General features: G+C 31.5%; 1 protein-coding gene across 3 annotated transcripts; it reads left to right on the top strand.

Moving 5' to 3' along the window:
* The first annotated feature begins 1,947 nt into the window (after positions 1-1,947).
* On the top strand, positions 1,948-14,690 carry LOC123720312. 3 transcript variants are annotated; one of them, XM_045676867.1, is made up of 7 exons: positions 7,265-7,354; positions 7,612-7,795; positions 9,424-9,580; positions 12,274-12,769; positions 13,052-13,114; positions 13,188-13,349; positions 14,159-14,690. In XM_045676867.1, the coding sequence occupies exons 2-7, from the start codon at positions 7,792-7,794 to the stop codon at positions 14,252-14,254; spliced, it is 978 nt and encodes a 325-aa protein (XP_045532823.1). In that variant the 5' UTR covers positions 7,265-7,354; positions 7,612-7,791; the 3' UTR covers positions 14,255-14,690. The 3 variants fall into 3 exon arrangements, with proteins under 3 accessions (XP_045532821.1, XP_045532822.1, XP_045532823.1); XM_045676865.1 differs by lacking the exons at positions 7,265-7,354; positions 7,612-7,795 and adding an exon at positions 1,948-2,254; XM_045676866.1 differs by having other exon boundaries at positions 7,253-7,795.
* The last annotated feature ends 328 nt before the right edge of the window (positions 14,691-15,018 follow it).

The following is a 15,018-nucleotide window of genomic DNA, read 5'->3' as shown; positions in this document are numbered from 1 at the left end:
GTACGCTCTTGTCAAATTGGTTGGCAATTACTTTGGTGGATAGCTAGTTTCACATAGTGATATAAAAACTGCCTTTAAAAAGGCTCAGTTGTTCTTAAAAATATTTATCTTAACACAGATTAAACTACGATTTTTAAGAAACGTAGCACTGTTTCAGTACCAAAATTTACCAGAACAGACTCAGCAGATGATAGCTCAACACGATATGAATAAAAATTCTAAACTACTTGAATAAATATCCTGCGTCTTCCTCTGTAAATATATTAAAAAAAAACGCAATATTGTTCTAATAGTAAAGTGATCAGCCTTTAATACCTGACATGTGTCAACCTTCCACACTTGTACTTCCTTCCTGTACACATTGAACCTACGATCTCAGGGAAGAGTCGCACGCTGAAGCCAGTACTGCTCTATTTGTTCGTAAATGTATAATGACATAACATGGGGGTCAAAAAGCCCCTTTGAAAAATCTTAACATAATTCGACGTTTGAAGACCTTCCCAGACTACTTATATATATGTTCCCACAAATAACAAATGAATTTCTTATATAAATTATTTATAATTAGTTAAAATCGATCGATTCTATTAAATGTATTTTACCATAGACGGAGCGAGTAAATTAGTTTTGTCTTGAAATACAACGTTTTTATCCTAGAAGTAGAGATATTAATATCAAAATTAATCAACCTGATTTCGTTTAACAAGTTTACTACATTCGTCTTCAAAATTAACTTTTAAATATTGTATTCTGTATTGAAATACTACATAATCAGGATTACATTAAGTCCATGTAACTATAATACGACCTCCGACAGACTGAAGGCCTCCTCCAGAAGGCCAACAATTATTAAAACTGTTAAATGTTAACCGCTGATATGACCGCTGAAATCACTAAGACGAACAAACACACTCTATCTGATTTATCGTTAAAGATATATTATTTGATATTCAATTATGCCTCTTAGCATAATTTTCGTAAAACCTATTTCAGCCAAAGCTGTATATTGAATCATTTTTATTCTATATACATTTTTTATTTCGTAATGTTAAAATATGTTGCAATGCTCAAAGCTCGAACTTATTCCTTGAACTGTTATGAAGGTTTTTATGGGTTAAAAATTGGAAAATGTGCACGGAATTAGACTAAACCAGAAAAAATCCAGAAAAGCGTCTATGGGTTAGCATAGCAAGATGCAATAAAATATAATTAAAAAAATTGTTTCAAGAAATTCATAAGTACAATTATTTGTCTAATACCCAGTGGGTAAAAGCCTCCCGTGAGTGTATTATGACGTAATATTATAAGGTTATTAATTCAATACGTATTGCATTTATATCAAGCTTGTGAAACAAAGATATTGTTAGTGCGTAGTTGACTTGTTTTTACTTTGAATGTTCGACAAAATGCTGTTGAAGAATAAAATTAAAACGCAATTCATAATAAATAATAATATTCATAAATTTACTAGAATATTACAAAATCTATGCTAATTTAATTGTTCTAAAAATATAATAGCCCTCATAATCTATTTTTAAATAATTACGAAGAGTTACAATTATTTATATATTTAACATAAATAATATTATAACGGAGGTTTAGATTTTATTACAATTCATAACTCGACAAGACTGTTATGTAATCTCATCAAATAGTACAAATCACAAGTTTTCAACTAAATCAAAGTTATTACTATACATACACGCGTATGTAACGAATGACTCAATGGGAGTCGATAACAATATATTCCTAATTATTTAATGTTTCCTATTAATTATGATGTTTGTGATACAATTTTTACGTAATTAAGGTGTGTTTGCATTTTGCTAATTAGTTATTAGTTGTTAATAACAATGATAGTTTAAAAAGCTATAATAAGGCATACAAAGCAGCCATTTTGCCCGTTGCGCCGTGTTGCGACTCGACGTTGTCGGTTCTCAAGGCGGCCGCCAGTTTCACGCGGGCATTTGGACGCTCGCATCGCGTGCAATACACATCGCGACTGACGCAACTAAATCAAACGCGTTCGAAATTTAAAATTAATATTTTTTTAAAATGGTCCGGACGAAGGACGGGGATGGGGGCATAAAAAGTTGCTCTATCGTTTCCGAAGTGCAGAAACGGCCTTGTCTATTCGACACGAATCACTCGAATTATGGGGATAGAGCTGAAAAATTGCGGTGCTGGGAGGAAGTTTGCGACAGTGTCGTGCCGGGTTGGTCTACGCTGCCAGAGATTGAGAAGCTAGCGGCCGGTATGTGCTATCTAGTGTATTTGAGGATGTATGCGTTAGTTGGAAGCGCGTGCGGCTATACACGTCTACATCAACCGGTCGGCTTGCAATTGTCGCGTTCGCGCTGCGTGCTCTTTGTTCAATGCTTTCGAAACGTAGATTCGAATTAACGTGTAAACCGGAGTGTTTGCACTTTATGAAATTTTTAATAGCGGCCATTTTGTTGTATAAATTCTAAATATTGCTTGCGTAATTTTTGCTGCACCTATTTTTGTACTGACAGCCCATAAGTTGTTTATCGGGCGATAAGTAACATACATAACAATATGGTCGCTATCTTGCGGTAGGGCGTCATCTTGCAGTAATTTGACTAGTTTATCTTTTTTATTAAATTAATTATTTGTTCATTAATTTTTTAAGCGTTAGAAAAATGAATAGTCAAATTTAATCGATTATAATTACGCATTATTAATCTTTAATTACCTGTACGAATAAAAAAAGGAAATTCAATTTTATCCTTATACTTATACTTGAAAATGGCGAAGCAATAAAATAAATTAAAATCAATTCACATGAATTACCTGTTAGGTTATTATAAGATTGCAATATACGTGCGTCGGCTCGAGTAGGTGAATGTTTAAATATTTTTACACAATTTATTTTAAAATTACTATTTATAGTCAGCTAACATTTTTTTAAATTATTTGTGGAACGATGTGATTGTTATATAAGCGATATAAGATTTTTAAGCATTTATTTAAACTATATATAAATAAATTTCTAAAAATAGTATAAATGTCTCTTAAACCCACTTTATATGGACACAAAAACGTTCTGGTAAATGACAGTATGTAAAGGTGACTTCATTTAATATACTCAACTAAATTGAAAATATTAAAATATGAATTTGTTCTGAGGAGTAAGTAGATTTTGAAAATAGAATTTCAAATATGAATCAGATTTCGTGGTTTCTACAGATTTCTCCAAAGTAACTAATCTGTTGTTGCGTCATATTTTTTGTTTCGTTTTTACTTTTTAGCCTTCTTTGACGTGATCTTGTATTTAATTTGAAATTGTAATTTGTAATTGTCAGTTTCTACTTTTAATGCGAAAAGAAGAGTGCCTGCCTCCGAAATATGCAAATCTTTGTTATCTATATTATTTTGATAACCATGTTTTCTTGCCAACTTAGATATGTTACCTATTATGTAACACTGTAAATTTATTAGCGGTCAGTTCTGTTTACTTGTACATAATTTTTTTATATACCAAAACATTGCACAATAGTTTTAAAGCAAGTACTTAACATCTAATTACATTTAAGTTTTACGGAATTATATTAGATGTTCTTTTGTGCATTTCAATAAGTGTCTCAAAAATATACGTCATAAAAATTAACGCATTATTTTTATAATTCAAAAATACTGGGTCGAGCATAAACTTTAAATTCTTGTTGGGTGTTGCGTAACTGACTGAATCAACAAAAAAATCAGACAAGCGTTTATGTTCTGTAATTTACGAAAAATAATATCTGTAGTGTTTTGAACAATGAAAACCAATAGCTTAGCAACATAAGTCGGTATTTTCATATCACTATGAATTCTTAACAAAAAACTACTAAAGCCATGTTAACCAATGTACGGCCCCAAGCAAAATATAACAATTATAACCAACCATTGCAGGTTTTAAGCATTTGTGGAGAATATTTGGAGAGCGCGCGCAGCAATGTATTTCAAACATTAAAATAATACGGTCTAATTTACATGAGTTAATGTATTGGTGTATATGCGGCATTCGTGACTCAATCGCAAGGGGCCGCACCGTCCCGATATCATAAGTTTAAGTGTTCAACAACCATTGATTATTTATATGTTTTATATTTTAATGGAAGTACTGAAAACGAGCATTGTATATATTGTCCGCATGAACTTCGTAAAAACTTGAAGTTGCTTTATGGAGGTGTTGCGGCCTAGTAAGTAATTCAATGATAGCGCTGTTTCAATTTAGACGTTTTACCATAATACGATTTATTTTCTACTTTGTGGTATCAAACTATATCTAATCTAATGATTAAATTTGAAGTTTTTAATTAAAATAAGCAAGACTTTGTTTTTAAAACAAATGTTTGTACGTGCTAATTTAAAGTTATAAATAAAAAACCTATTTCTTACGCTTACGCTAAGTGATATATTTTATTAACTTAGTTATTATCACAATTAAATACGTATTATTTTTTACCGTACATATTTTGTATTTGTTTTTCTATTAAAGAGTAGGTATAGACTGTAGAGGATTGATATCCGCGCGTCAATCCGCTTCGCGCCGTGTGCATGAATTAGACGCGACGTGCAAACTTGTGATGACAAAATGGCGGCGTTTTACATACATTTTCATTTAATTGATCATACGCTAAAAACAAAACTGGTTAGGCCTTTTTTTTTATTAAAACCAAGGTAATTGACCTTGTATTATAGAGTGGTAGTAACTATTAAAGTAGATTACAATAATTCATTGGTTAACACTTAACTATTAACATACTTCATTAATTTATTATTAATTCTCAATTGAATTATTTTTCTTTTTACAGAAAAGTAATGTTTATGATAGTGTGTGGTTATTGTTATGAATTTGGTAATTGGTATGCCATTCCTCACCACGCTCACGTAATTACATATTCACATGTAAAACCACAAACAATATTCTGTATATTACGTATAAAATTTTATTGACTTAAAGGGCAATCTCGTAATTAGGGCTGCAAGTGTCGAGTCAAGTAGGTTGAAGGTATTTTTTGTTCACGAAGCCGGTCTACAAAACCTGATTTAAATTTTGCGGAAATTCGGTAATCAATTCGTCACTCGAGCGATAAGATATCTAGGTATTCATAGTATTGGTATTTCCATAGTGCATTTTATAGTGGTTTTAACTAAAGCCACTTAATGATTACCCAAATAATGTTAAGAAGTTAACAAGTTCTTGAATTGTTCGTTGTGTTTTTTAACAACTGGGGTTGCTATTCTACATAATTTCACTCATGACGAATGACCGTTTCAAACATATTTGCGATTGTTTCTCTTATACCTGACTTCCTAATTCTTCTTCGAACTGGTACTGGATGTATCGTGGCTCTTAAAGCAATACAAACTGGCGATGGACCATTCGTTATGTAAGTTATAGATTAACATTAGTGATTAGGCTACTGTGGCTGGTACAGGATACACGTGCATCATACGTTATTAGTACCGTATTTGACGTGAGCGTTATAGATTAACTTCACTTATTGAAATGAGTTCTTCTTCGCTAGTTATTAATTATTTCAAGGCAACGAGCTTGTGTTTGAATGATTTTTAATAAAAAACATTCGTGGTACAGGACAGATAAATAATTACATACAGATTATAAAACGCTTTCACTCTATTACCACAAAGTCATTGAAGCCAAACAATACGCTTCGTTTGGTAATTAAAATTAAAAGAAGATTTTTTTTCTGTAAGCTTGGTAAAATACTAATCGTACATTCTATTCTATTTTTATATTATACTATTACAAATTAAATTGTTGTTAGTTATACTTGTCCTACAATCCTATACTTATGTATATCTACTACATATCAAACAAAAAATCTTATGAAACAACAGCGCATCTAACCGTACAAATCTAAGCGGCGGTAATCGATTTTGTTTTTGTCTATCTAAAAGATTATTATGTATGCCTTTTGACACTTTTGTTTATGACTAAAATCAGAATTCGTAGTTTAAAAATTATATGCAAGAAGGATGTGACTTCGTTATATTCACTAAGCTTATATTCCTTTCCCATTAATTCTTATTAAACTGTAACTCGACTACTTGCTGCGTCAGCGTACAGATAAATATAGTCATCTCTCTCATTTACTGTACATACTCAGGTTACTAAACTAACGGTCAACTATTGTTTTCATTTCATTGTTAATTAAACTTTGGTAAAATTCTTCGGAGCTCGCATTGGTATAATGCATTCTACTTTTTTACCAATTTAAAATATTATTTTTAAAGCTAACTTGGTTAGTGGGATCGTGTGTCTTCCTTACCTTATTAAAATAACGAAATAGACTATGGCAACTTGAAAACCCTTAAACTAAATTCTTATCTGTCTCTCTTCATCACACCGTAAACTCAAGTTGACAGAAAGAGAACTTCAGTTAAAAGAGTGCAATTAGACGGAATTATTTTTATATTCTATACTTTATACTAGATCACATAATTTATACATTATCGAAAATATCTTACAGTATACATTATCAGTAGAACATTATGCAGGTGATAAACGGTTTGCATTAACCCTAATACAGTTTTTTTTTAAATCTGTTTCGGTTATGGTCAGCATCTGTTTTATAGTGGTCAGTGACACCTGCCGTAGTTAAAATCTAATTGTAAATATTTTAAAATAATAATTCTAATTTATTCTAGTGCTTTAAATTGCAGAAGAAACTAAAATTAAAATAATTATCCCGTTTCTAGAACAACTTCTTATCTTACTTATCTAACTTATCTCTTAGAAAAACTGTAGAATAAAATTATTTATTTTGTTAATTGCGAAACTTAGATATTAAAGCTATTTCGTCATGTGTCCTAATATAATATAATCACGTTTGTAAATAAACATATACCAAGAAGTTATACCATGTATATGCTTTATTTTTATTATGTATATACAACTGGTTGCGAAATATGACGAGTAATTTAAATATAAAATCGTTTAAAACGCAACTCACATTGTTGTCTGTATAGATTTTCTTCTCTGCCTTTTTAGCGTGTTAACTTAGAGGTCGTTTATTTACTAATCAATATTAAAAGTCAAAAGAAATAAATGTTAAATTAATTCAATGAAGTAATAACATTTCTTCTAGAGCCAATATAATATCTATTAATAACTCAGTATTTAATACCTAGAAATGCGCGCTATAGGGGAAATGTGAAGCCTCTCATTCGCGCGTCAACCGCGCCTCGAGTCGCTTGTTAGTTACGTAGAGTATACAATATCGTTATTTATTATATATTTTAGTGCAATTGTAGGCCACAAATAAAATCTGTGATGTTAAGTGTTCTATTTTCAAAAAACACATAAACTATTTTCTCTGTGGTTTGAGTGATGCATTTTTAATTTTAGTTCATTTTAAAATCAATTAGTATTTGAATTTTATCGTTCGCGTTCGCATTTTATAACAAAGATTGTATTTGACCTCATTACGTTTTCTTTTATTACAAATTATTTTAGGACGTGTTTAGTCTGTTTGGTTGTTTTTAAGGATTTCATTTAAGTTTGAATATATTATCTGTAATAACACTTATTATCATAATAAGTATAATTATTTTATTCTTTTGTTCCACCTATAAAAGTTTTTTTGCAAATGAAACGAGTTTCTGTGTTGAAAATAAGAGATTTTGACAGCAACGCAAAGCTACCATAGTTTTTTTGCTCGTAATTGTTTATGCAGTTAAATGTAAATTGTTATTAATTAATTGTATTATATTTGTGATAAAACCAGCAGAGTGGGAATTTGAGGTCGCCTCTCGCCAATGGGTAGGTATTTTTTACACGGCATGTTTAAAACAAGGCAACCAGTACTTGTTTCAAGGACATTTGTACTAGATTATCGAATAACAATTGTAATGAAATTAACACCGTGAATAAGTTTTAAAGTTATACGTTGTGTTGTGTGTGTTCAATTGTGTTCATTGTTTAATATAAATTACAGTAGATGGCCGAGAAACAGTAAACATGTTATAATTATATTTTTACATTAATTACAAGTCCATTGCCGTTTAATGAAACTTTAATAAATTCACGTTGAAACTGTTGAATCGATTTTGATAATATGTAATACGTATTACGCATGCGAAGATATTAATATCACAATTAAAACATTTTAACATAGGATATACAATTATTTTCCTGTTCATTTCAAGTTCTTATATTTTAAATAAGTATTTGGTTTTTTTGATGTCTTCATAAATTGTTGAGGAAAATTATAACTTTGTTTGTTGACTTGAGTTAGTCATATTAAAAACCGTATTCAGAATCGTAAATTAAGAGATATGTAAAATCTACTAATTAGTCCAATTATGGGACATTACATTTTGTTTTTAATTTAATTAGTTAATATACCATGTGAGATGACTCGATGAAGTGCGGCCAAGAATATATGTATATTATTAAACCTTTTTAAATCTCTCATATAACGTACTAAGACTGAATAAGACTGAATTAGCTATTGAAAGTTTGTCCTTATCACTCTCATGCTTTAGAAAGAGACGAAATATTTCTCTAGTATTTATAACTTGTAACATTTTCATTACAAGAATGAAATAATATTTTTTTTATTATTTTTAGAACGGGGCCAAACTGGCTCATCTGATGTTAAGTGATACCGCCGCCCGGACACTTAATGTTAGAGGGCTCGCGAGTGCGTTGCCGTTACGTTGTGCGGATACACGTTTACATATATACAATTAATTTGTTTGCACCTATTAACAATTACACAACACAAAATAACAAAATAAAAGTATAGAAATAAAATGATATGATATAAATTATATCTTAATATTTATAACTAACGAGTAATATTACATAGATTTTCTACTTTTTCGTTCAGCGGTACTTACTTTCAGTTTATGTTGAATAAACAGTACTTATGTATACCCTTGTTTTATATCTGGATGTCTTGGGCACCTGCCCCCATAATTTGCTGGAGTATGTATTGTATCAGCAATAGAATTAAAGCATATTAGTTTTTGGACGGCAAATTAAAATAAAAGTTTATACGCGAATTGATACGCTCAAAGTCAAAGTCAAAAATCATTTATTCATATAGGTAACACAATGTACACTTATGAACGTCAATAAAAAAGAAATATACATGAAATACTTCTAATTTTACATTTACTGCCAGTTTTCAAATCAAGGGTGTAGAACGGAAGAGACTGGCAATAAAAGCGCTCTTGCTGCCTACGGTTATAGACAAAGATTAATGTATATTTTATTAATATAATTTCTATCACGAATTTGATGTTGTACCCTTTTATTTACACAAAACAATATTACGTTATATCGACTAATTTCACCTGCCTAGTACACTATCTATTTTTAGGGCGAGGGCTTTTCCAAGAGCTCGGCATTTTATTATTTTAATTTTACCCAATTATTTTCAGGTAAAGAGGTGCAAAAAAGATGGCGATCGATCCGGGATTCATATACGAAAGCGTATCGACAAGGCAAATGCCCTCCGCCGGAACAATGTGCGCCCGGAAGCCGACGTTTCCAATACCATAGACAAATGTCATTCCTACTACGAGCTTTGCAAAACAAGTAAGTTACAGATGGCGCTGAAACAAATTGCTAAGAAATTTAAGAATATAGGTTTATATTAACTTACCAAAAACATTGAAAGATCTTCCTACTAGAGTTTTTTGCGTGACACATTATAATGAATATTTATTTGATAACGCAATAATATATTTTAATACTGTGATGTTGTAGTTTTTGATGTACTAATATAAGTGTAATAATATAAGATTTGACTATATTAGATATGACTCCTAATGAAATTGTATCTTCTATTCTACCTTGTAAGACAAAATGTTTTGCCATTATGTGTGCCAGTATGTTCTTGCAAATATATTATTATTATTATAAGATTTCTAATTGCATTTAATACAATTAAGTTTGGTTTCCATATATTTTATTTAGCAAATTGTGACAATGATGTGTTTTATTTAAATTTAACTGTCGTTCAGAACTTCAGTAGTTATTGTTGAATTGTAATAATTATGTCGCAGAAAAGATGGTTTAAAGATATATAGTATTATTTAATTAAACTATAATTTACTTAACATAAAATGTATTTTATATTGTATGTTTCTCGTAATATAAATAAGAGACGATTTTTTAAACACCATTAGCCCAATATACTCTCGAGTGTCAAAACTATCGTTAAATTAATTTATGACATCGAACTGGCCCATCTACATCCTTATAAGAAGATACGACGTGAGTCACTCCTCACTTAGTCATTATTAAATTATACAGTTTTAAAGACTTTCAGACCATATTCCAATTTGTGTATCAAGCTATAATCACTAGTACAAATAGGTCCTGTATATGTATCGTAATGCAATGGTTGTAAGTTTAAACACATATAAAAATGTTTGCGTAGACTAGTGTACAGACGTAAGAAACTTCTTTATGACTTTATTTTTCCAAAAATGATCTACTATATGCAACTTTACAGAAATTGGTTAAATAAGATAAAGTTTAACAAACGGCTTTTACTATCATAGACATGAATACAAATAATACAATTATTTCATTTTGACCTTATTACTACTAAGATTATTTAATAGAATTTCATTAATTGTAATAGAATTATTACTATTATTGTTATTGCTATATATATATATATATTTTGTTATTAATGGAAAGCCATTGAATCAACCGTGGTAGGGACAAATTTCACTTCAATAAATAAATATAAAGCCTCTATTGCTTTTAAGCTTAATGATAGATATAAAGTAAATATGCCTAAATTAATATAATATTTATTGTCTATAGGTAAATGGTAATTTATTTATGTACAGCTTGTCCTTCGATGCAGGCCCCTTCTAAATTTTTCCAATCTAGGCGTTCTCTAGCGGTTCGACCGCTACATTTTTTATATAGTCCTCCTAACGTCTTATCTGTCTGCCTCTCTTACATGGATACCACTCCGTTACGATTTTGTTCCATGTTTTCTTCCTTTCCCTCATATGACCCGTCCATCTCCACTTTCGTTTTCGGTGTGTGGTGTATGCGTGTTTAAAATTAGATTTATTTTATATAGCTTAATTTGATTTTTTCAAATGTAAAAATTGATCAAACATTACAATAAGGCCTAGTAATTCTTAAATCATCATCATCATCATTGGCTATACAGACCCTTGTGGGCCTTCTCCTCAAGTACACTTCGCTTTCGCAATCTATCCAGAGTACAGGAAGAACAGGAAGCTGTTTCCAATTGCGTACCCCTATTGTTTCGAGGTCCTTCACAACTCCATCCCACCAACATAGCCCCGGTCTACCGGGTTTTCTCTTGCCACCGGGTTGTGAGTTTAGTAAGGACCTTGGGGTTCTGTGCAGATGTCCCAGCCACTTGAGCCCGTTGCACTTTGTGAATTGGACGAGGTTGGCGTCGTCTAGGATGTTATAAAGTTCCTCATTGTAGCGAATACGCCAAACGCCGTTGTCCCAAACAGGACCAAAGATTCTTCGAAGAATCTTCCGCTCGAAAATTAGGAGAGAAGTTACGTCTTTCTTGCTAAATTCTTAAATAGGTCATTTAATATCACAAATAATTCGACCAGCTGTATTAATAGCGTGCTACATTTAACATGTGTAACTTGATTCAAACTCCGTAAATTATTACAGTTTTACTGATACATACATTCTTAACTTTTTTGCTTTAAGATTAAATCAATAATGTTTCAATTCTTTTTTTATATATTAAATTTTTTACGGTAAATTACATATTAACCTCCTTAATTAAAAGTAGTTAAATTTAAAAAAAACTCGGTCTTTTACAGACAGACTTGTTAAATTTGATTTACGCTGTGATGAAAGCAGACAAATGAATACTTTAGATTACTAACATAATGAATAAAGTTATTATTATGTAATAAACAAACTTTTTTCATGACAGAAATATGTTTGTGACAAAATTTAATTAACACCACACTAGCGAGAGCCTCTGTGTAGGGTAACTAGAACTCAGATATAAAACAAGCTGATTTAAAAGGCCGGCAACGCACTCGCGATCAGTCTGGCATTGAGAGTATCCATGGGCTTATCACTTAACATCAGGTGAGCCTCCTCCCCGTTTGCCCCGTGTTCTATTAAGAAAAAACAATATTAAATTAACAATATTTCTGATATCTGAGTTCCAACGGTCTCTGCAATTTTTTTACCATAAAATTTGAGAAATGGTACTTTTTCGTCTCCTAATTTATTAATAATAAGTTTATTTTCAGAAAACCAAGATATTCTCAAGATAAATACGAGTCGTTCTCGGAAATATCAAATTCGCCCCAACATCCGGCCCCAGAAGATATTCGCATCAAAACAGAAATAGACAAACCGCTCGATCTGAAAACCAAACCAGACGTGCCAGAAACACAGGACAAGTGCAACCAGACTGTGCTAGACAATGACAGAAGGCAGGAAATGAAAAATGACGGGAACAACATTCTCCCAGAGGATCATTTCAATGATGATAAGATGTTTATGAACTCTTTGTTGCCATTATTTAAAAAAATGGACGATGACACGAGGCTCTTATGCAGAATAGAGGTATTGAAGATTATAAGATTCGCGTTGCAGGGCAATAACTGTCTGGAAGCGTTAAAGATGGCGGAAGATGGCTTTTTCAAAAATGGACTGCTGAAGGAAGAGGGTAACAAGACGGAATCAACACTTTCTATGACCACCAGGTCGGCGGATGGAAGTCGACCTGTACGGAAACGGAGGGTAAGTGTTTAAAATTAAATTTTTCCCACTTTTTGGCAAACGGCTTTGTTTTCTGTTGACGGTACTATAACAAAATTATTATTAATGTAGTATTAATATTAGATGTACATTTTTAAGATATTTAAAACCTCCTGAGATTCCTGGTTTCTCAACACAGAAAACAGGAATACGTGTGTTCCCGGTTTTGTTATTATCTTAATTTAAATTTGAGGTCAAATAAGAGGAGAAATTATGTTAATATAACCTTCCACATTTATTCGAACATATCTTTTTTATTTTCAGTTAAGATCTCCGTCACCATTACCTGTTCCGCCGAAACGGAGGGGGCCAGGTCGTCCCAGGAAGGTAGTTATTATAAATAAAACTTAGTTTAAATATTCTGTTAAAGTAGACATTCTCATTTATTTTAACATTTCAGATCCGACCTCCGCCATCAGATTCAGACGAAGATCGTCCAAAGAAGCAGAAATCGTTTCCTAAACTGAAAGTGTCCCCCATTGAAGTAAACCTACACCCAGATGAAGATTCCTTAAGTAAAGCCACAAGTGTCGCGCAATTGTCCACTCCACTGTTTATGAAGGTATTTTGAAGAATATGGGGCATTTGTATTTTGTTACGAAATCCCCAAATGGGGCAAAGGTATTTTGACATGAAATCCCCAAATGGGGCAAATGTATTTTGTCAGGAAATCCCCAAATTGTGTTTGAAACGCGATGAGACGGGTAGATTTGTTGCGCGCTTTTAGTGCTTAGGACACATTTATGTATCTGTTTCAATTGTTAATTTAATGAATTTAGTTAATTTTAGGCTGTTTTATATATGTGAACTTGTGTAATTGTATGCTGAGCAATTTATTAATCTTTCGACGGTGTTTTCACATAAAAAAGTTTACTGCACCACATCACTTAATGACTAACCTTACATTAGTTTTCCCAAGTATTCGTATGCGAATACTTCTCAAACCAGTAGCACTTAAAACTTGTACAGCGCTTCTATACAATTTGTATAGTTTACTACAATAATATTGGCAAAATTCTGATCTTTAAAGGTCCACAGAGCACTGCAAGTATCGGTAAATTTGTGAGACCACAACACTACCTTAAAACAGCTCAATTTTTTTTTGTTCTATCATTCTTTACGAATTGTATGTAGTAATATTGAGGAGGCACATAATTTTGGACCCCTTAAATAATAAAAAAAAAACTTATATGATGTAAATGATATTGTCTCAGTTCCCAGTGAATTACATTAGATTAGATTGTAATTCATTGCTATGGGGTTCAAGAGCATGCGTGTCACTACATTATAACAGGAGCCACGATTCGACAAATTTACCCAAGTATCTTATACAAAATTATTCACAAAGGTCAAATTGTCACTTTGTTACAGATGTATAATTTGGAACGATCAAAGCCAGAGACCGACATGCAAGTATCTGTTAAAACGGAACCGTCTGAAAGTATGGAACCAAATTTTTACACTTAGTCCCGTAGTTATAGGTGTTAGTATAAATAATTATAGATTATAGAAAATTAATTTTACGTATCGTTATTTTTTGGCAATGGTTATTTCTCGGATGTAGTTTGTTACCATTGAAATACCGGAATTTACCCGCATTGTTCGTTTATATTTGCCTTATTTTCCTACATTTACATAGTATTAGAAATGTATGTGATAATTTAGTATGTTTGGTTTGTATACGTTTTTAGCAAGTGTTGTTAAAAGCATTTCTGGTTTAGTTTTAAGTTAGTTAGAAAAGAATTTATTACGAATTGGCAGTATTTTGAGAGGATCTATTTAAAAGATTGCGAGGTGGGGAGTAATTTTATACTGAAATTAAATAATATACATACATTCCGTGTTTGACAATTGACATATATGTTGAATGTGATTTTGAATTAAATAAAGATATTTTCATGTATTTTGTGTTATTAGAGCTAAGCTCAGAATCAATGTATGGTAAGTATATGTAATATTTTAGTGGTATAATGTTTTTGCCATAACCTAGTAAATTTAACACACTACAAAGACCTTTCAATATTATTTATCAATACTAATACATAACCTAAAGAAATGCGTGGTGTAACCTGTATGTCCTGTAAGTAACTTCCGAGCACACTTCAGATACATTTTGGAGAATGTTGTATTGCAAATAAGGTAAATTCTAAGCTTTAATACAACGGTGGCATCTCGATGAATCCAATAACGATTACTGTATGTAGTAATACAGTAACGATTACTGTATTACT

The sequence above is a fragment of the Pieris brassicae genome, chromosome 2 (assembly GCF_905147105.1).
Source record: "Pieris brassicae chromosome 2, ilPieBrab1.1, whole genome shotgun sequence".
In the NCBI taxonomy this organism is placed as follows: domain Eukaryota; kingdom Metazoa; phylum Arthropoda; class Insecta; order Lepidoptera; family Pieridae; genus Pieris; species Pieris brassicae.
This window is presented reverse-complemented; position numbering and strand designations above follow the sequence as displayed.

Excerpts from the sequence above, each read along its gene's own strand:
- LOC123720312 (XM_045676865.1), top strand. The coding sequence starts at position 2,056 with ATGGTCCGGACGAAGGACGGGGATGGGGGCATAAAAAGTTGCTCTATC. Across the intron at positions 12,770-13,051 it reads GACCTGTACGGAAACGGAGG|TTAAGATCTCCGTCACCATT; the intron begins GTAAGTGTTTAA and ends TTTTATTTTCAG. Across the intron at positions 13,350-14,158 it reads CCACTCCACTGTTTATGAAG|ATGTATAATTTGGAACGATC; the intron begins GTATTTTGAAGA and ends ACTTTGTTACAG.